The sequence below is a fragment of the Budorcas taxicolor genome, chromosome 12 (assembly GCF_023091745.1).
Source record: "Budorcas taxicolor isolate Tak-1 chromosome 12, Takin1.1, whole genome shotgun sequence".
NCBI lineage: Eukaryota > Metazoa > Chordata > Mammalia > Artiodactyla > Bovidae > Budorcas > Budorcas taxicolor.
Genome location: NC_068921.1, coordinates 28,622,469 through 28,646,934, shown reverse-complemented (window position 1 = coordinate 28,646,934; position 24,466 = coordinate 28,622,469). Strand labels below are relative to the sequence as shown.

Below are 24,466 nucleotides of genomic sequence, written 5' to 3'. Positions count from 1 at the left end.
AGCAGAAAGATAAATTGAAACTGTACAAAATGAACTAGGGAAAATGTTGAGCTATTTTAAAGAAAACACTCAATTCCAAACCAAGCAGATGGAACACAAATAGTTAGCTTCCACTCTCTCATTGAACCCCAGGAGAATGTAGACACTTTTTTTGTGTGTGGGGGGTAGGGGTGGGGGAGTGTTAGGAGAATGGGGGATATGATTATTATTTTTAAGTATTAATATAAACTGTAGGAAAAAAGATCACAGCAACAAAATAATTAAAAACTGGAAAGCAAAAGGCCTAGTGTTAACTAATTTGGAAAAACAATTAAGAAACAAAACTTGAATTATAGAAAGCCAAGAAGAAATACTGTTTACTCTGCATAACCCCTAAAATTTCAGGAACTGGAAATTTCAGGGCTGGAGGTGGGGCTCTAAATAGGAAAGTCTGTTAAAAGTCTGTTTAAGAAACAAACATCCACAGTCAGGCAGCTGCCAGCCCTCTAGAGAAGCCTGGAGGTTCATTCCCTGGAGAAGATAAAACAGGATGAGAAGAGTAGAAGGTAAGATAAGGCAGGCAATGCTCCCTTTCCGAAAACAGGGATTACATAAATGCCTACATGTTGAATAATGAGAAATCACACCTTGTTTTTCAAATATGAATTTTCATATTTGAAATCTGTTAAGTACAATTAAACTAAAATAATAGCAATAATAAAAATAATAGTTACTGTAGTATAGTGCAAGTCCCACAATCCCTAACCAAAATCCTTGAGGTCAGAATTGTTTCAGAAAGTTCTAAGGGGGGATCTAGGGCACCCCTGGTAATTAAACACATTAATATTTCTCCAGTGAAATGTCTGAAAAGTCACACTAACTGGGGTAAATAAGGAGTAAAACTAATCTGACTGTTTAGGTCAAATTTTGCTGCCAACTTAGTTTTAATGCCAGACATTTAAGAAACAAAACAAAAACACTTGGTTTTCAGAGCTTTCTGGATTTGAAATTCTAGAAATGGAATCATTGACCCACGCTTGGATAAAGGGGCCTATCCTTCTATTCTGATGCAATTATAAAAATAGTCTACTCAAGTTTCCTGGGTCTTATTTTCTTCATGAAATAAAATAGGGCAAATATCTTCAAAATTAGATAATAAATTATTCAAGCTATTACCTCTTTTGCTGAGTTTTTTATTAGTATTCAGGAAACTGATCAGAATAGTTGAACAGATTATTCAAACCAATTTCACTCCAATGAATGTATCACTCTACATTATCCTTCAGTTTGGCACTGAGCTCTGTTTCTTGATGAACAGGATCTTCAACAGTACCTGGAAGATGGAGAATTCAACTGCAAACAAACACAAGCCCAGACAAGTCCAGAGAGAATGGTGACAGGAATGGAGTTTGTTGTCAGTTTCCCAAGCTCATGACTATATACGCGCCCCTGCAACCAAGCATCCAGAATTTCACACTGTCCCCACAGCCCCCACACCCTGCCTGGTCTTGCTTCATTCAAGAGCCTGTCCTCTGGATTTTGCCCAACTTTCTGTTTCTAAATCAAAACCTGGTCTATGTCCCATTCCCTGATGATCCAGTTTTTTACACTGTTAAGTTAAAAATAAATACACTTAATTTCATGCAAATGTGTTAACAAGTTTATTAAGTCAATACATTGCTCTGCCAGGAGCATCTGAAATCAAAGCTGCAACCAACAAAGATACTCAGGGGAAGGGAATTAACCCTTACTAAGAGCCTATTATTTTTCAAAAACTTTGCACAAGTTATTTCATTTAATCCTCATTTAATATCCCCATGACAGATTAGTATCATAAACCGTTTATTTTTTTTTTTCAGGTGAAAAAATTGCAGCTTTGAGAAGGCAATTTGTTTAAGGTCACATAGCCGGTCAGCAGGAGCTTCAAGATGGGAACCCATCCTCTTTCCAGCAGGCTGCCCTACCTCCTTAAAGGAGTTAGGCAGTATAAACACTCTGGCCACCAGCAGGAAGAGGATTTGAGGCTCCAAGAGCCAACCACATTCTCTTGCTATTTCCTTCTTTTTAAATTTCTGTTTACCACCTGAGGGCCACTGATCATTATGCCAAAGACAAAACCAAAAGGCCCATTCTCATTACAGTCATAAAAATCCTGTACATAGCTACAGCACTCATAAAATTCCCCAACAAGAGAAGACGAATAATTAGGGATGCCTGCTCTATGAGGTTCACAGACGGCAGTCAGTTTAGCATGAATGTAAAAGATGAACACAAAACGTCAAAAGTATGGTTCATAAAGTGTCCTTGACACAAAGTCAGCAGACATAAAAGACCTGCCGAATTAGCCACTGCCAAATATGCCCATGCTTATCGTGTGCAGTTTATCCTGGTGTCACACTGAGGGCTTCGATCCTCACATAAACTCCATGAGGCCAGTTTTCACTGCTACATCCTCAGTGTGTAGAAAAATGTCTAAACTTAGGCAACTCAATAAACATTTGCTGAACAAATGAATGAATTTGTTCATGTCCTTTCTCTGGAATCTCTTCCCCTCCTCTATCTATCCCACATTTTCTAGTGGGTCCTTTAAATCTCTAATCTCTTCTCCCAAATCTTTAGTCTTTCCCCTTCTTTCAGCAGAACCTTGTTTAAAACAAACAAATATTTTTACTGGGTATATGTGCGTTTCTAGTTAGCTGAGAAATGGAAACACAGAACACTCTTAGAAATAAGAGTTATAATGAAAAGAGAAAACATATGGTTAATGCAGAGTACTTTCAATTCTTATCAAATGCAGATATATACTGAAATAGTAGCAGCTGTGTTTATCTCATAATTTAGGCATTTGAAAAAAAAAGTGCAATGTGTTTATTTTAATGTCAGTTTGTGTCAAGTTTAAAATATAACATGCACTTGTCTAAATATTTTACCTCTTTTCCTAGAGAATCTTTTAATATTTAAATATAACCTATATCCCTAATTCCCAGTCCTCACCATATATCAATCTGTGGGGGGTGGGGGTGGGGAAGAGAATTCATCATAAACTATGTATTGACAGAATACTCTAAAATATATTCTAACAAATAAAGTTGGAAAATAAATATGGTAGCAACAATCTAAGCTTTGTTGTATTTCACAAAGAGATCTATGTTTAAAGGAAATAAAAACATCACATGTGCAACAGCACACAGGGTTGCTATGGTAACAGACTACATTTTTTATATTTACTCTTCAATTGTACATATGAGCTACTACAACCAAATAATGTCAACATCCATTTCCTTCTGATCATATACAGGTCTCCAGAATAAGTTGTACTTACAGTTCAAGGAATTCTCATTTTTTTTAACCAATCTTCTTCTGTCTTTTCTAGAAATTATAATTAAAATACATATAATAATAATGATTAATACAGGGCACTGGGGTTAAATTTTACACCATCATTTAACTCACTAGGAACACTCTCCAAATGAGAAAGACACCTAATAAACACAAATGTCAGTTTAAACATTTAAAGTATCCATGTGTTTGTGTATGTGTGTATATGTATTTAGGTAGCAACAAGGTCTCCATGCAAATGAGGAGAAATAAGAAATTTTTTTAAGTGTATTTGGTTTTACTACCTGAGCACACAAATGAATCTACTTTTCCCACAGCTGTGTTTACATGAAAAGATAAGAAATACCTACTATCCTGAACATATAATTCTATAATAGTTCCCTAAACCTTGATTTTATTATTTATTTCAAAATGTACCTCTAGCATAGGCTGCAGTCCATGGGGTCGCTAAGAGTCGGACACGACTGAGCGACTTCACTTTCACTTTTCACTTTCATGCCTTGGAGAAGGACATGGCAACCCACTCCCAGTGTTCTTGCCTGGAGAATCCCAGGGATGAGAGAGCCTGGTGAGCTGCCATCTATGGGGTCACACAGGGTCGGATACGACTGAAGCGACTTAGCAGCAGCAGCAGCAGCAGCAGCATGGCCCTTGGGCACATTTAAGTAACTACCAACTAACATAAACAGAATTCCAGCCTCTCCTCACTACATGATACAGAGGACTGGCTTTTCCAGAGTCTCTGTTACCTTTCTAACCTTCTCAGCCAGTCCTCCTCCAGCTGCCTGGGAAATTAATAGCCTGTCAGAACCATCATGGACCACCAGAGTACCAATAATGAGGTGCTTCCAAGTTAAGTAAATATGAATCTCATTTGTAGCTGTTACTCTATTATAACAAGATTGAGGGGTGGACAGAAGAAAAAGATGTAAAAAAAATAAATAAATGACTCTCCTAAAACAGGCACCTCAGTCACCCACAGTTGATCCTTATACCAGCCTACACTACAACAACATTAGGGAGTTAAATGCAACTTTCTGGGACTAACTGAAACATGCATAGGTTATCCAACCATTCACATACATCCTTTCTCTAATTTAATACAAGGGATGTAGCTCTTCATGTTACATTTGATGAACAGGATTTCTTTTTTTTTTAAAGATACCAGTTAGACGGCATTATGCTAAGTGAAATAAATCAGAAAGGAAAAGGCAAATACTATAAACATCATATGTGAAACCTAAAAATACAACAAACTAATTAATAAAAAAGAAGCAGATTCAGATACAGAGAAAAAACTAGTGGAGGCAGGGGCAATATAAGGGTGGAAAGTGGGAGGTACAAACTACTGGGTGTAAGATAAGCTCAAGAATTTATCATACAGACTCCCCTGGTGGTCCAGTGCTTGGAAATCCATCTGCCAATGCAGGGGACATGGGCTTGGGCCCCTGGACCAGGAAGATTCCACATGCTGCACAGCAGCTAAGCCTGTGTGCCACAACTACTGAGCCTGTGCTCTAGAGCCTATAGGCTCTGAAACAAGAGAAGCCATGGCAATGAGAACCCACACAATGAAACTTGAAAGTAGGCCCTGCTCTGCGCAACTGAAAAGTCCACGTGCAGTAACAAAGACCCAGAGCAGCCAAAAATAAATACATAAGTAAAATTATTTTAAAAAGAATGTAGTATACAACACAAGTATAGCCAGTATTTTCTAATAACTATAAATGGAAAGTAACTTTTAAAAATTGCATTAAAAATTAATAATAAAAAAAGAGAAACCAGTTAGAGAAGATCTTTGAAAGCATAAAAATATACCTCTACTGATGTCTTCCACTGTAGGTAGATCATCTTCAGTGTCTTCCAGTCGAGGGGAACCATACAGTCTTCTGGCAACAAAGATTCTGGGGGTGGGGGGGAAGAGAACAAATTTCATCTCTGTCACATATATTTTTACCCTGAATATGAAGATATGCAAACATGATATCTAGACCTCCATAATGATAAAAGCCTGGTTTTGAAGCTATTCCAGTGACAGCTAAAGCAGGAATTAGTTTGTCTCAGATTCTTATTAGCAAACGCTACCCAGACTCAATAAAAATGCTTATGTATGTATGCAAAGTGATGTATATCTTAGTTCATATTCTCGTGTAAATACAAATATATACACATTAGCAGCTTCAAGTGGTACTGTCACAGGGCATAAAATTTAGGTAGGCATCATTTCCTGAGACATTGTATAGAATATTGCAGGCACAGCAAGTTTAGTCTTCTTGCAAATTGCTCCTTCCACATAAGAGTGTATGGGGAAAAAGTCCTCACAATTAAGATGCCCATAAGCAAGTCCACTAAACCATATAAGATATTCTTCCTATACTTGCACATCCCTAGCAACATGAGTAGTTTGGTTTCTTCAGGTCTATATATGGTTACTATATAATCCTACTGTGTCTCAGTTCAGTTCACTTAGTCGTGTCTGACTCTTTGCGACCCCATGAATTGCAGCACGCCAGGCCTCCCTGTCCATCACCAACTCCCGGAGTTCACTCAAACTCACATCCATCGATTCGGCGATACCAACCAGCCATCTCATCCTCTGTTGTCCCCTTTTCCTCCTGCCCCCAATCCCTCCCAGCATCAGTCTTTTCCAATGCATCATTCCTTCCAAAGAACACCCAGGACTGATCTCCTTTAGAATGGACTGGTTGGATCTCCTTGCAGTCCATGGGACTCTTAAGAGTCTTCTCCAACACCACAGTTTCTACAGACTTCCTAATAATAGAATTCAAGTTCCCTGTCTTATCGACAAGGCTGTAGATATGCCAGAGCTTTGCTTCTTCAACCTTCGGCTATAAACGAATTGGTTTACAGCTTCCATTTAGAGTTTTCTCTTTTCCTTTTTTAAGCATCTTGTGTTCATGCTCAGACCTCATTTCACAAAGAGGTCCTATTTCTGTGACCTCATTGACTGCAGCCTGACAGGCTCCTCTGTCCATGGGATTAGCCAGGCAGGAATTTTTCAAACATACACTATTTCCAAATGTAAAATTCTTTCCCTCTGTTTTTAAGTCACATTTGTATGATATAAGCACAGTTTACAATTCACTCCCATTTGGAACCATCCCAGACAAAACCACAACCCCATATTCTCTTCTACAATCTCTTTGGCACAGCTAACCTCACTCATAAAATATTCATAAGTTTATCATTTATATTTTCTATGCACAATAATTTTGTGTTAGTCTTGTCGCCCCATTTAGAAGGTAAGCTACTTGATGAATGAGGTCTATTTCCTCTAAAAAGCTTTCCAAAGCTTAATTAATGGATGCTGGATCATTACTGTTGATTATGATGGTATTCTGCATTCAGGGAAGGAGGTTTAGAATCTTTTCCCACTAGTGCCTTCATGCCTTCTGGTGCTGATCTAAGGCAGTGATTATTAACATTTTGGGGTCACAGACATCCCTGAGAACCTGATAAAAACTAAGGACTTTCTCCCAGAAAAATGGCACAAAACGACACAAAGAATTTTGCATATAATTTCAGAATATGAACTTTGAAATAAGATTCCTGGCTTAAAAGCAAATGCGATTTAACTTTTAAAATTGGTATGTTTCTTTGGTGCATCTAGGAAGATAGAAAATGGCAGCAAACAGTAACGATGTGGTTATTCACAAAGTTTACAAAAATGGGAAGAATGACACCAGAACAGGTTGATAATTTTGACTCCTCAGACTCTGAGATTTAACCAACCTTGAGTCTGAGCTCCATTAACCAAATATGTGGAAAACAGTAGAAGTTCAGGAGCAAAGTAAAAACCACTGGAAGTTAAAGTGTGAGAGAATCCCAGGCTCAATGGTAGGTGCAGAAGAAAAAGACTATCAGGAAGATACTGGATGCAGGGACTGGAGCTTTACTTCTTGGCTCTTACAGCTTCTGTCCCCAAGGAAGGGGACATATAATTGCATGAAATCATTAACATGTGCAACTGACTTACAGACAAAGAAAAATTGGGATATGTTCTTCATTTACTTTTTAAGATATTCAGTATCTCAAGTAGGCATATTATTTAGAGGAAATTTACTTGGAATATTTACCTATAATGTTATAATAATATTACTTATAATATTAAAAAAAGTCAACCAGTCAGACTCCTTCCTAACCTTCTTTTCAGTACCCTTCTGAGACAGTCTTTAAAAATTAAACTGATTTCAGGTATTTTTTCATCACTTGATTTTCATTGTCCATCACTTTATTATTCTCATATCTATAAGCCCAACTGTGAATGAGAAACGGTCATATGCTAAACAAGGGAAATGTAGAAAGCAGAAAGATTTTTCCAAAAATAAAGCAGTCCATCTCTATTTGTTACCAATCACTGTTAGCCTGTCTCATTCTTCATTCTTCCTACTATCTGTTTAAATTGAGAGTCTAAGTATTCAACATGCTCAAAGACATTTCAGACTACTGGTCATCCTGGTGGTGGGAGTTGGGGCTTGACTCCATCAAGCACCATTTGCTATACATCCTCCACTTCCATCTCTGAAAAGCATCGCAAGATCAGTTAACTGCAAGAAATCACTAACACAAGGTAGAAACACCTCAAAAATTACTCATATATATTAAATTGGACTTTTAATTTGTACCAAATAAACTCAATTTACCCACTGGAACTCCAGGAGATCCAAAAAGCTTTACTAGTTGAAAGGCAAACTCCTGTGATAATGGTAGCTCAAGAGAATCAAAGTAGTCAGGGCTTGTTAAATCTTGGTTATCCTGAGTTTGTAGGAATGGTAAAGGCCTAGGTTCTTCCCATGTCTTTAGCTTTTCAACAAAACTTTCATTTAAGGAGTGAAGATCAGAGGTGACACCAAAAGAGTACAAAGTATCAGGCTGGCTACTTAAAATTTCTGAAGAAGTAAACCTTACATCATTTAGTTTATCATCTACTCTCCTCTGAGAGTTGAAAGTCGAAAATAGTTTCTTGCCTGAAAAAGATATCTTCCAAAAGCTAGATGGATACTGTAGCATAAGAGAAGGAATGGGGTTTCTGTAAAAATACATAGAATGCCTTACTCTATTAAATAGCAGGTAATAAGAATAAAATTGTCCACCAACATTTAGAAGAGAATCTTTGACAATGTCAAAGTAAATGTCAAAGTAAAACCACGATGAATGATAATCGAAGGTCATAATATGTTGCTTATTCTCTTCATTATTTATTTCTGAAATTTCATCTTTTTCTTCTTCCAAAATAATTTTTAGCCCATGGCTTTCTGTTAACAAGTCACATTTCCCCATTTCTTTTACATTGGTATGACTCTCTTCCAGTAAGTTAAAGTTTGGTGCCAAACTAAAAATCCTTTTCTGCCTCCTCTTTTTAGTCTCTGTTGAATGTAAGGTACTCTTCAGGATATCCAGTTTAACGAAGTGGGTTTGAAAGATATTTGTCTCTGTTTCTATGACTGAATCTATATTCTCAGTTGGAGATGACAAGTCTTCATTTTCTATCGATAGCTTCTCTTCTATCAATGTCTCTGGACTGTTTCCTGGCCCTTCCGAAGTGGAGATCAATTTGATCAACTGCCCCCTGCTGTCAGGATGAGCCAGCTTTTGCCGTCTCTTTTTCTTTGGTCTCTGTTCACATATAAACTTATGAGGCCCCTCAGGCCAGCTACCAGAATAGGGTTGTCTATCAGAGCCCAACTGTAAATCACCATCAGACAAATCATTTGAGAAAAAAGCCCAATTATTGTTTTTAGTTGTATTTACTGCTTGTTCCTGTCTTAAAACTTTATCTGATGTTCTGGATGTATACTGACGGCACGGACTTGTTTCATTCAGGAGACTCTCATCTACCATCTCTCCCTTCTGCATCAACAAGCATGGGGCTTCAACAAATTTGTCTTGGGTGTTTAATGTCATGATATTCCTATTTTCAATACGCTCCTCTACCTCTGTGACAGAACAGTCATCGCTTGCTACATAGGAAAGATTTTGAATCACTGTTGGACAAGAAACGAAACTTTCATTTGGCATCAACGACAAACTTAGAAACAAGTCATCATTATCTTTAGGGAGGTAATTCTTTGGTGGACTGTCCAACTCTACAGACATAACATCTGGCAAACTGTTTTCAGAATTTATGTCTTCCTGTCTTTTATCCTTATGGACATTCACAAAATCTCCCACTTCATTTATCAGACCAACAGTTAAGGAACACTCTGATTCCCTTTTGGTCTCTTCTAAGTCTTCCTCTTCACTCTGAGATGGGTCCTGAATTCCTGGTGTAAGATAATTTAAGGTTTCAAATGAGTTTTCCTCCATGATTTTATTATGACCGTTCTGCTTTTTACTTCTTTTTCTGTTTCTCTTCCTGGCTTTGCTGAACCTGTGCCCAGTTTTCTTCAAATCTCTTTCTCTGAAATATAAAAAAGAAAATTATAACTTAATTACTTGTATAACAATATAAACTAAAACATTATACTCAATGTGCAGATTTACAAATCATTAGTACAAGAGACTCTAAAATGTGTGTGCACTTTGTACTATGGTGGTGGTTTAGTCACTAAGTCATGTCCAACTATTGCGACCCCATGGACTGTAGCCCATCAGGCTCCTCTGTCCATAGGCTTTTCCAGGCAAGAATACTGGAGTGGGTTGCCATTTCTTTCTCCAGGGGATCTTCGCGACTCAGGGATCGAACCCGAGTTTCCTACACTGCAAGCAGGTTCTTTACTGACTGAGCGATAAACTTTAATCCTTTAAAGTAAAACTGAATACACTTTGAGAAAGTTACAACTCATTTCATAAACAAATAACTTTATGAAAAGCTAATGTTTTCCTTAGGATACTCTCTCTATATATATGAAGTATACATATATATATGAAATATACATATATATATGAAGGAGATATATATATATGGAGTGTATATATATATATGAAGTATATATAGCTTCCCTGGTAACTCAGATGGTAAAGAATCAGCCTGCAACGAGGGAGACCTGGGTTCGATCCCTGGGTAAGGAAGATTCCGGGAGAAGGGCATGGCAACCAACTCCAGTATTCTTGCCTGGAGAACCCCCATGGACAGAGGAGCTTGGTGGGCTACAGTCCATGGGGTCACAAAGAATCAGACATGACTGAGTGACTAAACACTGCAAAGCACCAATAAACAACTTACTTTTCCCAACATCTTGAATTTTGAAAAGTGACAGATATAGTCTAAATGACACAGCTTTAATGGCTCAAGTAGATTTTCTCTAGTCATAAAAACTTTGGCAACTAAGACGCTCCATCAAATTGTAAAGAACGGCAGATGATGAGCAGCCAAATTCAGTATTGGGATGATATGCTTCTAGTAGGTTAGTAAGCAGTGGTTCTAAATCAGAGGCTCCACCACTGCTCTGTGGGGGTGTGTGGAAATGTGGGAAGGCATTTTTGGGTCACTGGCACTTGGCACTGTGGTCAGGGCTGTTAACTATCCTGCAATGCCAGGGACAGTTTCAAGTGAAAACTTTTTCTACCCAAACGAGCAGTGGTGCTCTCATCAAGCACACCAAAAGTTCACAGTGCCCCTTAATTAAAAGCAATCTTAGATCCTGAGGGAAAAACAGAGGACTTAGGAAATGTTCTAATTTAAAATATAAAGGTTTGGTTATCTTCTCTTCACAATGTACAGATGGAGAAAGTAAAATGTAGTGGGGGAAGGACAACAGACATATCTGAGGGAAAAAAATGCCAGGAAGAGGAACAGAAAACAAACAATTAGACAAGCAAACAAACACTGAAGTAGAGAAAGATAATGAGGAAAAGATACATCAGTCAAATTGGTTGGGCATTGGACAAAAGAGCTTATTAAAACTACCCCAGCCTCTGGCCTGATTTATTCCATCCCATGTTGCGGGGCAATTTTCAATAGGCAAGACCCCTGAATATCTCATTCTTTGTTAACTAATTGCTGCTGCCTTTGTTTACATATTCCTTGATGTTGGTTTAGAAAGAACATTAAGATTGTAAATCAACTATTCTTCAATTTAAAACAAAATTTTAATATAAAAAAGAACATTAAGGACAGCAAATTCTGAGAAGCAGTTAAGATGGGGTTTCTATAAAAAGGATGTGGAGTAAAGAATGGTAACTTTGGCAGTAACTCTCCTTTATGGTCAGTTCTATCAGACGCCAACAAAAGGTCTAGTTGAAGTCTAAGGTGCAGTCAGTTGTAAAATATGCACTGCAGACAGGTCTGCTGTTCTGAAAACAAACTCCACTGTCTTCGTCCAAACATGCACCATCTTGTTGTAGGGCAAAGAGGAAAAGAATGAGTCGAGTTTGTTGTTGCTTTATTTATTGGACTAAATGGTATAAAAGAATGAGTGTTTGCCGTTGCTTTATTTATTGGACTAAATGGACTTAAGATTCACTCCAGGCCTTGTGACTCTGTGGAGTTGAATGCACTTCATGTGTAGCCACTGTCCCTTTAAACAGTTCTCTACTGCACAAGGAAGAACTCTAAACTAAGGAAATGGGTTCCTATATATAGTTCATCACAAAAATGTTTAGAGCTCCTTATGCTACCAAGAATTCTAAGGTCCACAATGCTACTTTGAAAACTGGTTTTTCCTTTAAAAAAAAAAAAAAGCTATTTAATGCACACTTACTCTGTATTAAGATTATTTAATTCTTTAAATGTGCAAACTTACCTAATCTTCTTCATAACAACCATATGTAATAAGGCAAATGTCAGTTTTACTCCCATCTCAAAAAGGCAACTGAAACAAAGAGAAGCTTCAGAATTTTCTGTACTGCAGCCACAACAGAAAACAGCATGGAGGCCCTTCAAAAAGTTAAAAATAGAACTATCATGTGATCCAGCAATTCCACTTCTGGGAATATATCCAAAGGAAATAAAAACGCTAATTCAAAGAGATATCTGTACCCCATGTTCACAGAAGCATTACATCGAAACAAGTGCCCATCAATAGATGAATGGATAAAGAAGTTGTGGCATATACAATGGACTATTATTCAGTCATAAAAAATGAGGAAATTCTACCATTTGTGACAACATGGATGAACCTTTAAGACTTTATGGTAATTGAAATCAGTCAGACAAGGAAAGACAAGTACTGTATGATCTCACTTATATGTGGAATCTAACACAAAATGAACAAGAGAAACTCATAGAAAAAGAGGTTTGATTTGTGGTTACCAGAGGTGGGGAATGGGGTTGGGCAGAATTGGAGGAAAGTGGTCAGAAAGTACAAACTTACAGTTATTCAATAAGTAAACATTGGGGATTTAACATAGTAACACAGTAACTATAGTTAACATTGCTATATGATTCATAGGAAAGTTGTTAAGAGAGTAAATTCTAGGAGTTCTCACTACAAAGAGAAATTTTTTTCTTCTTATTGTATTTACATGAGTTGATGGATGTTAACTAAACCTACTGTGGTAATCATTTCACAATGTATGTAAATGAAATCATCTTACTGTACATCTTAAATTTACAGTGATATATTGACTATGCCAAAGCCTTTGACTGTGTGGATCACAATAAACTGTGGAAAATTCTGAAAGAGATGGGAATACCAGACCACCTGACCTGCCTCTTGAGAAACCTATATGCAGGTCAGGAAGCAACTGTTAGAACTGGACATGGAACAGACTGGTTCGAAATAGGAAAAGGAGTACGTCAAGGCTGTATATTGTCACCCTGCTTATTTAACTTCTATGCAGAGTACATCATGAGAAACGCTGGACTGGAAGAAGCACAAGCTGGAATCAAGATTGCCAGGAGAAATATCAATAACCTCAGATATGCAGATGACACCACCCTTATGGCAGAAAGTGAAGAGGAACTAAAAAGCCTCTTGATAAAAGTGAAACAGGAGAGTGAAAAAGTTGGCTTAAAGCTCAACATTCAGAAAACGAAGATCATGGCATCTGGTCCCATCATTTCATGGCAAATAGATGGGGAAACAGTGGAAACAGTGTCAGACTTTATTTTTGGGGGCTCCAAAATCACTGCAGATGGTGACTGTGGCCATGAAATTAAAAGACACTTACTCCTTGGAAGAAAAGTTATGACCAACCTAGATAGCTTATTAAAAAGCAGAGACATTACTTTGCCAACAAATGTCTGTCTAGTCAAGGCTATGGTTTTTCCAGTGGTCATGTATGGATGTGAGAGTTGGACTGTGAAGAAAGCTGAGTGCCGAAGAATTGATGCTTTTGAACTGTGGTGTTGGAGAAGACTCTTGAGAGTCCCGTGGACTGCAAGGAGATCCAACCAGACCATTCTAAAGGAAACCAGTCCTGGGTGTTCTTTGGAAGGAATGATACTGAAGCTGAAACTCCAGTATTTTGGCCACCTTGTGCAAAGCGTTGACGCATTGGAAAAGACTCTGATGCTGGGAGGGATTGGGGGCAGGAAGAAAACGGGACGACAGAGGATGAGACGGCTGGATGGCATCACTGACTCGATGGACGTTGAGTCTGAGTGAACTCCGGGAGTTGGTGATGGACAGGGAGGCCTGGCGTGCTGCAATTCATGAGGTCGCAGAGTTGGACCCAACTGAGTGACTGAACTGAACTGATGTCATTATTTCTCAACAAACCCAGGGGAAAAAATCCCAGGATCACATGGCTACTGGTAGGATTCAGACCAAGGCTCACTGGCTCTCCGTTCTATATTCTTTACCCATTATACAAAATTGTCCCTCAACTTAAAAAGAGAATTTTACAAAAACACTTTGCTTCTCTTTCTCCTCCTCTCATCTTTAAATTCTCACATTTCCATAAACACAGAGATACCCAGCTGGTTAAGAGTTGAGTCCTTTTCTTGGAAGCAGTTCTTGGGTCTTAACTCATACTATCACTAACCTAAGAGGGTCTTGAGACTTTTTTTTTCTCTCTGTTATCAAAGCAAATAAAGAACAACAGAAAGTGAGACAAGGTAGTGTGAAGCAGAACCCATCTTGCTAATCAGACTTTATGTCAAGATTTTATATGAGAAATGGAAAGACTAGAGTAGATGGCTTATAATTCAGATAGGCTGATGGACACAGGGGCTCCTCCTGGAGTTAATTCATTTGTCATGGGGTTGAGGTAGTAAATAGTAACCATATTCTGGATATATTTTGAAGGAAAGACATATAAGAGTTGAAAATCAATTGGTTAGAGTATGAGAAGAAAGGTAATAACTGCAAAGACTTTGGCCGGAACAACTGAAAGGATGAAGAAGCCATTTGCTGATACACAGAAGCCTGTGGAAGGTATGGATTTGGAGGGAGTGCTGCTGAATCAATTGCCTCAAATTTCAGCTCAGAGTCTTAATCAGCAAATTAATCTGTCCCTATAGAAAGCAGAAAAGATGAGGGTTTCTGTAATATGCCTCATGAGTTCCTATGTTTTTTTAAATTAATTATAATCTGATAATAGGAGCGGTCCTAAGATGGCAGACGAATTGGACGGGGAGACCACTTTCTCCCCTACAAATTCATCAAAAGAACATTTCAACGCTGAGTAAATTCCACAAAACAACTTCTGAATGCTGGCAGAGAACATCAGGCACCCAGAAAAGCAGCTCAGTGTCTTCGAAAAGAGGTAAAAAAAATATAAAAGACCAAAAAAAGAGACAAAAGAGGTAGGGAGGGAGCTCCGTCCCGGGAAGGGAGTCTTAAAAAGAGAGAAGCTTCCAAACACCCGGAAACACTCTCACTGCCGAGTTTGTGGCGAGCCTTGGAAGCACAGAGGACAACATAACAAGGAGGGAAATAAATAAATAATTAAAACCCACAGATTACGAGCCCAGCGGTAACTCCCCCAGTGGAGAAGCAGCGCAGGTGCCTGTATCCGCCACTAGCAAGCGGGGGCTGGGCAGGGAGACGCGGGCTGCATTGTTTTTTAAGGAGCGGGCCGGAATGCCCAGAGGGTAACCGGAGCGAACTAACTTGGGCTAGAAAACCAGACTGTGGGATAGCTACCACGTGAAAAGCTCTAACATAAGACACTGCCAAGACCATGCACAGAACAAAGGACAGAAGAGAATTAGCCAGTTGCAGACCATCCCCTTCCAGTGACAGGCAGCCAGAGCTGGAAGGGCCGGAAGAGGGCAATCGCAGCCCCAGAGAGACATTGACTACCAAACTGCAAGGAGGTTTCTTTGCTAACTAAGACTTTTTGGAGTTCTGGACAGTCATCATCTGCCTGAGAAGGTGTGCCACTTGTACACCCAGAAAACTGAGCAGCAGACGGGAGAGGCGATAAGTCGCAGTGACCGTGCTCGCCAAACACCTGAGCTACTCGGACCTGGGAAGGGCACAAAAAGCAGGCCCAACCGAGTCTGCACTCTGAGGACTACCTGAGTGCCTGAGCCTAAGCAGCTTAGACCTAGGTGCATGCAGCCCAGGGCCGGCCTCAGACAGTTCCCGGAAGAGCAACCTAGAGCCTGAGCTGTGTGTGCCATGAGTGGGGGCAGGCTCAGTGTGGCTGAGACATTGGGAGCACACGCCAGTGTTATTTGTTTCCAGCGTCCTTCCCTCCCCACAGCGTGACTGAACAAGTGAGCCTAAAAAGTGTCCACCACTGCCCCCCTGTGTCAGGGCAGAAATCAGACACTGAAGAGACCAGCAAACAGAAGCAGCTAAAACACAGGGAACCGCCTTGGAAGTGACAGGTGCAATAGATTAAAACCTTGTCATTAGAACCGACTACATAGGAAGGGGCCTTTAGATCTTGAGAAATATAAGCTGGACCAAGGAACTATCCGAAAATGAACTGACCCCACACCGCCCACACCACCACCAGAGAAAGTCCTAGATATATCTTTACTATTTTTACGATCACTCTTTTTTTTTTCTTTTTTTTAACTTTAAAAAAATTTTAAGTCCTGTTACTCCTTTAATTTTCATTTTTATAACCTACTATTACTTTTCAAAAAAAAGATCCTATTTTTAAAGCAAACTTCATATTTTTTTTAATAATTCTTGTGACTTTGTGCTTTTTTTCCTCTTCTTCTTCTTTTCTTTAATATTGTATTTTTGAAAATCCAACCTCTACTCTAGATTTTTAATCTTTGCTTTTTGGTATTTGTTATCAATTTTGTACCTTCAAAAACCCAATCTTCAGTACCCATTTTTACTCGAGAGCGAGATTACTGGCTTGACTGCTCTCTCCTCCTTTGGACTCTCCTTTTTCTCCACCAGGTCGCCTCTGTCTCCTCCCTCCCCCTTCTCTTCTCTACCCAACTCTGTGAATATCTGTGTGTTCCAGATGGTGGAGAACACTTAGGGAACTGATTACTGGCTGGATCTGTCTCTCTCCTTTTCATTCCCCTCTTTTATCCTCCTGGCCACCTCTGTCTCCTTCCTCCCTCTCCACTTCTCTGTATAACTCCGTGAACATCTCTGAGTGGTCCAGACTGTGGGGCACACATAAAGAAGTGATTACTGGCTACCTTGCTCTCTCCTCTTTTGATTCCACCTTACCTCAGTCGGGTCACCTCTAATTCCCTCCTCCCTCTTCTCTTCTCCATGTAACTCTGTGAACCTCTCTGGGTGTCCCTCAATGTGGAGAAACTTTTCATATTTAACCTAGATGTTTTATCAATGGTGCGGTATAGAAGGAGAAGTCTTGAGACTACTGTAAAATAAGACTGAAAACCAGAAGCAGGAGGCTTAAGTCCAAATCCTGAGAACATCAGAGAACTGCTGACTCCAGGGAACATTAATCGATAGGAGCTCATCAAACGCCTCCATACCTACACTGAAACCAAGCACCACCCAAGGGCCAACAAGTTCCAGAGCAAGACATACCACACAAATTCTCCAGCAACACAGGAACACAGCCCTGAGATTCAATATACAGGCTGCCCAAAGTTACTCCAAAACCACAGACATCTCATAACTCATTACTGGACACTTCCTTGGACTCCAGAGAGAAGAAATCCAGCTCCACCCACCAGAACACCAACACAAGATTCCCTAACCAAAAAACCTTGACAAGCCACTGATACAACCCCCCCACAGCGAGGAAACTCCACAATAAAGAGAACTCCACGAACTGCCAGAATACAGAAAGGCCACCCCAAACTCAGCAATATAACGAAGATGAAGAGACAGAGGAATACCCAACAGGTAAAGGAACAGGACAGTGAAAAGTGAAAGTGAAGTCACTCAGTCGTGTCCGACTCCTTATGACCCCGTGGACTGTAGCCCACCAAGCTCCTCCATCCATGGGATTCTCCAGGCAAGAATACTGGAGTGGGTTGCCATTCCTTCTCCAGAAAGGAAAAGGATAAATGCCCACCAAACCAAACCAAAGAGGAAGAGATAGGGAATCTACCTGAGAAAGAATTCCAAATAATGATAGTGAAAATGATCCAAAATCTTGAAATAAAAATGGAATCACAGATAAATAGCCTGGAGACAAGGATTAGGAAGACGCAAGAAAGGTTTAACAAGGACCTAGAAGAAATAAAAAAAGAGTCAATATATAATGAATAATGCAATAAATGAGATCAGAAACACTCTGGAGGCAACAAATAGTAGAATAATGGAGGCAGAAGATAGGATTAGTGAAGTAGAAGATAGAATGATAGAAATAAATGAATCAGAGAGGAAAAAAGAAAAACAAAAGAAATGAGGACAATCCCAGAGACTTCCAGGACAATATGAAACACTCCAACATTTGAATTATAGGAGTCCCAGAAGAAGAAGACAAAAAGAAAGACCATGAGAAAATACTTGAGGAGATAACAGTTGAAACTTCCCTAAAATGGGGAAGGAAATAATCACCCAAATCCAAGAAACCCAGAGAGTCCCAAACAGGATAAACCCAAGGCAAAACACCCCAAGACACATATTAATGAAATTAACAAAGATCAAACACAAAGAACAAATATCAAAAGCAGCAAGGGAAAAACAACAAATAACACACAAGGGGATTCCCATAAGGATAACAGCTGATCTTTCAATAGAAACTCTTCAGGCCAGGAGGTAATGGCCAGACATACTTAAAGTGATGATAGAAAATAACCTACAGCCCAGATTACTGTACCCAGCAAGGATCTCATTCAAATATGAAGGAGAAATCAAAAGCTTTACAGACAAGCAAAAACTGAGAGAATTCAGCACCACCAAACCAGCTCTCCAACAAATGCTAAAGGATATCCTCTAGACAGGAAACACAAAAAGGGTGTATAAACTCAAACCCAAAACAACAGAGTAAATGGCAACGGTTGAATGCCCCAACCAAAAGGCAAAGACTGGCTGAATGGATACAAAAACAAGACCCCTATATATGTTGTCTACAAGAGAGCCACCTCAAAACAAGGGACACATACCGACTGAAAGTGAAGGGCTGGAAAAAGATATTCCACGCAAATAGAAACCAAAAGAGTAGCAGTAGCAATACTCATATCAGATAAAATAGACTTTAAAACAAAGGCTGTGAAAAGAGACAAAGAAGGACACTACATAATGATGAAAGGATCAATCCAAGAAGAAGATATAACAATTATAAATATATATGCACCCAACATAGAAGCACTGCAATATGTAAGACAAATGCTAACAAGTATGAAAGGGGAAATTAACAATAACACAATAATAGTGGGAAACTTTAATACCCCACTCACACCTATGGATAGATCAACTAAACAGAAAATTAACAAAGAAACACAAACTTTAAATGATACAATAGACCAGTTAGACCTAATTGATATCTATAGGACACTTCACCCCAAAACAATGAATTTCACCTTTTTCTCAAGTGCTCACAGAACCTTCTCCAGGATAGATCACATGTTGGGCCATAAATCTAGCATTGGTAAATTCAAAAAAATTGAAATCATTCCAAGCATCTTTTCGGACCATAATGCAGTAAGATTAGATCTCAATTACAAGAGAAAAACTGTTAAAAATTCCAACATATGGAGGCTGAACAACACGCTTCTGAATAACCAACAAATCACAGAAGAAATCAAAATATGCATAGAAACGAATGAAAATGAAAACACAACAACCCAAAACCTGTGGGACACTATAAAAGCAGTGCTAAGAGGAAAGTTCATAGCAATACAGGCATGCCTCAAGAACATGAAAAAAGTCAAATAAATAACCTAACTCTACAACTAAAGCAACTAGAAAAGGAAGAAATGGAGAACCCTAGGGTGAGTAGAAGCAAAGAAATCTTAAAAATTAGGGCAGAAATAAATGCAAAAGAAACAAAAGAGACCATAGCAAAAATCAACAAAGCCAAAAGCTAGTTTTTTGAAAGGATAAATAAAATTGACAAACCATTAGCCAGACTCATCAAGAAACAAAGGGAGAAAAATCAAATCAATAAAATTAGAAATGAAAAAGGAGGGATCATAACAGACAACACAGAAATACAAAGGATCATAAGAGACTACTATCAGCAGTTCTATGCCAATAAAATGGACAACATGGAAGAAATGGACAAATTCTTAGAAAAGTACAACTTTCTAAAACTGAACCAGGAAGAAATAGAAAATCTTCACAGACCCATCACAAGCACGGAAATTGAAACTGTAATCAGAAATTTTCCAGCAAACAAAAGCCCAGGTCCAGACGGCTTCACAGCTGAATTCTACCAAAAATTCAGAGAAGAGCTAACACCTATCCTACTCAAACTCTTCCAGAAAATTGCAGAGGAAGGTAAACTTCCAAACTCATTCTATGAGGCCACCATCACCCTAATACCAAAACCTGACAAAGATGACACACAAAAAAGAAAACTACAGGCCAATATCACTGATGAACATAGATGCAAAAATCCTTTAAAAAATTCTCGCAATCAGTATCCAACAACACATTAAAAAGATCATACACCATGACCAAGTGGGCTTTATCCCAGGGATGCAAGGATTCTTCAATATCTGCAAATCAATCAATATAATTCACCACATTAACAAATTGAAAAATAAAAGCCATATGATTATCTCAATAGATGCAGAGAAAGCCTTTGACAAAATTCAACATCCATTTATGATAAAAACTCTCCAGAAAGCAAGAACAGAAGGAACATACCTCAACATAATAAAAGCTACATATGACAAACCCACAGCAAACATTATCCTCAATGGTGAAAAATGGAAAGCATTTCCCCTAAAGTCAGGAACAAGACAAGGGTGCCCACTTTCACCACTACTATTCAACATAGTTCTGGAAGTTTTGGCCACAGCAATCAGAGCAGAAAAAGAAATAAAAGGAATCCAAATTGGAAAAGAAGAAGTAAAACTCTCACTGTTTGCAGATGACATGATCCTCTACACAGAAAACCCTAAAGACTCCACCAGAAAATTACCAGAGCTAATCAATGAATATAGTAAAGTTGCAGGATATAAAATCAACACACAGAAATCTCTTGCATTCCTATACACTAATAATGAGAAAGTAGAAAAAGAAATTAAGGAAACAATTCCATTCACTATTGCAATGAAAAGAATAAAATACTTAGAAATATATCTACCTAAAGAAACAAAAGACCTATATATAGAAAACTATAAAACACTGGTGAAAGAAATCAAAGAGGACACTAACAGATGGAGAAATATACCATGTTCATGGATCAGAAGAATCAGTATAGTGAAAATGAGTATACTACCCAAAGCAATCTACAGATTCAGTGCAATCCCTATCAAGCTACCAGCAGTATTCTTCACAGAGCTAGAACAAATAATTTCACAATTTGTATGGAAAGACAAAAAACCTCGAATAGCCAAAGCAATCTTGAGAAAGAAGCATGGAACTGGAGGAATCAACCTTCCTGACTTCAGGCTCTACTACAAAGCCACAGTCATCAAGACAGTATGGTACTGGCACAAAGACAGAAATATAGATTAATGGAACAAAATAGAAAGCCCAGAGATAAATCCACACACCTATGGACACCTTATCTTCAACAAAGGAGGCGAGAATATACAATGGATTAAAAACAATCTCTTTAACAAGTGGTGCTGGGAAAACTGGTCAACCACTTGTAAAAGAACGAAACTAGAACACTTTCTAACACCATACACAAAAATAAACTCAAAATGGATTAAAGATCTAAACATAAGACCAGAAACTATAAAACTCCTAGAGAAGATCATAGGCAAAACACTCTCCAACATAAATCACAGCAGGATCCTCAATGACCCACCTCCCAGAATATTGGAAATAAAAGCAAAAATAAACAAATGGGACCTAATTAAAATTAAAAGCTTCTGCACAACAAAGGAAAATATAAGCAAGGTGAAAAGACAGCCTTCGGAATGGGAGAAAATATTAGCAAATGAAGCAACTGACAAACAACTAATCTCAAAAATATACAAGCAACTCCTGCAGCTCAATTCAGAAAAATAAACCACCCAATCAAAAAATGGGCCAAAGAACTAAATAGACATTTCTCCAAAGAAGACATACGGATGGCTAACAAACACATGAAAAGATGCTCAACATCACTCATTATCAGAGAAATGCAAATCAAAACCACAACGAGGTACCATTTCACACCAGTCAGAATGGCTGCAATCCAAAAGTTTACAAGCAATAAATGCTGGAGAGGGTGTGGAGAAAAGGGAACCCTCTTATACTATTGGTGGGAATGCAAACTAGTACAGCCACTATGGAGAACAGTGTGGAGATTCCTTAAAAAACTGGAAATAGAACTGCCTTATGACCCAGCAATCCCACTGCTGGGCATACACACCAAGGAAACCAGAATTGAAAGAGACACGTGTACCCCAATGTTCATCACAGCACTGTTTATAATAGCCAGGACATGGAAACAACCTAGATGTCCATCAGCAGATGAATGGATAAGAAAGCTGTGGTACATATACACAATGGAGTATTACTCCGCCGTTTAAAAGAATACATTTGAATCAGTTCTAATGAGGTGGATGAAACTGGAGCCGATTATACAGAGTGAAGTAAGCCAGAAAGAAAAACACCAATACAGTATACTAACACATATATATATGGAATTTAGAAAGATGGTAACGATAACCCTGTATGCAAGACAGCAAAAGAGACACAGATGTGTAGAGCGGACTGTTGGACTCAGAGGGAGAGGGAGAGGGTGGGATGATTTGGGAGAATGGCATTGAAATATGTATAATATCATATAAGAAACAAATCGCCAGTTTAGGTTCGATGCAGGATACCGGATGCTTGGGGCTGGTGCACTGGGATGACCCAGAGAGATGGTATGGGGAGGGATGTGGGAGGGGGGTTCAGGATCGGGAACACATGTATACCTGTGGTAGATTCACGTCGATGTATGGCAAAACCAATACAGTATTGTAAAGTAACATAAAGTAAAAAATAAATAAATTTAAAAATTAAAAAAAAATTATAATCTGATAATAAAGCTATGACCAACCTAGACAGCATATTAAAAAGCAGAGACATCACTTTGCCGACATAGGTCCGTCTAGTCAAAGCTATGGTTTTTCCAGTAGTCATGTATGGATGTGAGATTTGGACTATAAAGAAAGCTGAGTGCCAAAGAATTGATGCTTTTGAACTGTGGTGTTGGGGAAGACTCTTGAGAGTCCCTTGGACTGCAAGGAGATCCAACCAGTTCATCCTAAAGGAAATCAGTCCTGAATATTCACTGGAAGGACTGATGTTGAAGCTGAAACTCTTAATACTTTGGCCATCCGATGCGAAGAACTGACTCACTGGAAAAGACCCTGATGCTGAGAAAGATTGGAAGGCAGGAGTCAACAGAGGACGAGATAGTTGGACACCATCACCGACTCAATGGACATGAATTTGAGTAATCTCCAAGAGTTGGTGATGGACAGGGAAGCCTAGCATTCTACAGTCCATGGGGTCATAAAGAGTCGGACACGATTGAGCAACTGAAATGAACAATCTGATATCTAATTAAGAGAAAGGATAGTAGAAACCTACCAATGATGAAAACTCATGATGCCTGCAGAGAATTTAACATGGATCATGAAAGAAAGAGGTGGCTTAAAAAACTATTAAAATCTGAGAGAACAGGCAATTTATTAAAGCAGTTTGCTAAAACTTAATCCAAGGAGTCTTAAGGACTGGAATTTTCATTAAAAATATAAAGCCCCAAAGTATGAAAATCAGACTAACTCTACAAGGAAGTGTGTCAGAGACCTGTTCTAGTTCCACACCATGGAAACTCTAAATAGTGACCACACTTGTCCCAGTACTTGGAACAGGCTTTCTGGAAAGAAACACAAACCAGTAACAGGGACTTGTGAAGCATGTGGGAGATAAGAGAAGTGGTACTGGTGGTGATAACTTCTTCGAGAATGTATATGCACTAGATGTACCTAGTCAGTATACACATTTATTTATAAAGTGTAAAAGGCTCATCAAACCTATGTTGCACTGATGCTGATTTATTTAGGGATGAATGGCACCATTAAAAGAAAAGAAGCATCATGAAATATGTTAGTCATGGAGAAGAAATCAGGAGAGTTGGAGGAATGGGCTGTAGCTTTCAAAAAGAAAGGAAGAAATAAGACAAGAACAAATGGTGACATATCTCTGAAAATAAGATTTAGCTTTTAGATAATGGCTTAGAATTCAAGCTCCTGGGTAGGGATGGAGTGTACCTTTTAAGAATCAGAAAGATAATGTTTGCTCAGGGGCAAGTTAACCTGACCAAGTGAATTGTGACCTGAAGACAAAGGTGAGAGAACATCCAGATATAGCCAAAGCTGGGAGAGAAAAAAGTTACTGCTTCATGTTCTTCATGAGGAAAATAATTAAGGGAGGCGGACAGATAACTTCTTATTGCAGAAGTCTATATACTAATTCATGAAGCATGGGCAACCCATGAAGTAAAACTCAGTTAAAAAATAGAGGTCTCACAGCTTTATGGAATGACTGTAGTTGAAATAATCCAGGTCCAGGTTCTAGTCTTGATTTATTAATAAGCTAGAAGGGGGATATTGGGCAAACCAGGTCTCCCGTCTGAAACAGAGATAACATTACCTTCTTGCAGAGTTGTAAAGATTACTATGGATGCCCTTAAATGACCTCTACCTAACTGACAGATTCCTTCCATTGCCTCTGCAGAAAAGAATAACTAATACCAATGACACAAAATGTTTGCAGCTAGATGGCTGTTTTCTAGTACAACC

The 24,466-nt window shown here is 38.7% G+C and overlaps 1 protein-coding gene across 3 annotated transcripts in view; it reads right to left on the bottom strand.

The window, feature by feature from the left end:
- Nucleotides 1-486: 486 nt before the first annotated feature.
- Nucleotides 487-24,466, bottom strand: part of N4BP2L2 (NEDD4 binding protein 2 like 2) — a 68,515-nt gene continuing 44,535 nt past the window's right edge. For 2 of the 3 annotated variants that reach the window (XM_052649878.1, XM_052649880.1), the window contains 5 exons: nucleotides 7,983-9,739; nucleotides 5,137-5,222; nucleotides 3,302-3,348; nucleotides 1,156-1,312; nucleotides 487-510 (listed from right to left, as the gene is read on the bottom strand). In XM_052649878.1, coding sequence (XP_052505838.1) covers nucleotides 3,325-3,348; nucleotides 5,137-5,222; nucleotides 7,983-9,739 — 1,867 coding nt within the window. In that variant the 3' untranslated portion in view covers nucleotides 487-510; nucleotides 1,156-1,312; nucleotides 3,302-3,324. Of the gene's footprint in view, nucleotides 511-1,155; nucleotides 1,429-3,301; nucleotides 3,349-5,136; nucleotides 5,223-7,982; nucleotides 9,740-24,466 lie in introns of all 3 variants that reach the window. The other variant, XM_052649879.1, reaches the window with a different exon arrangement.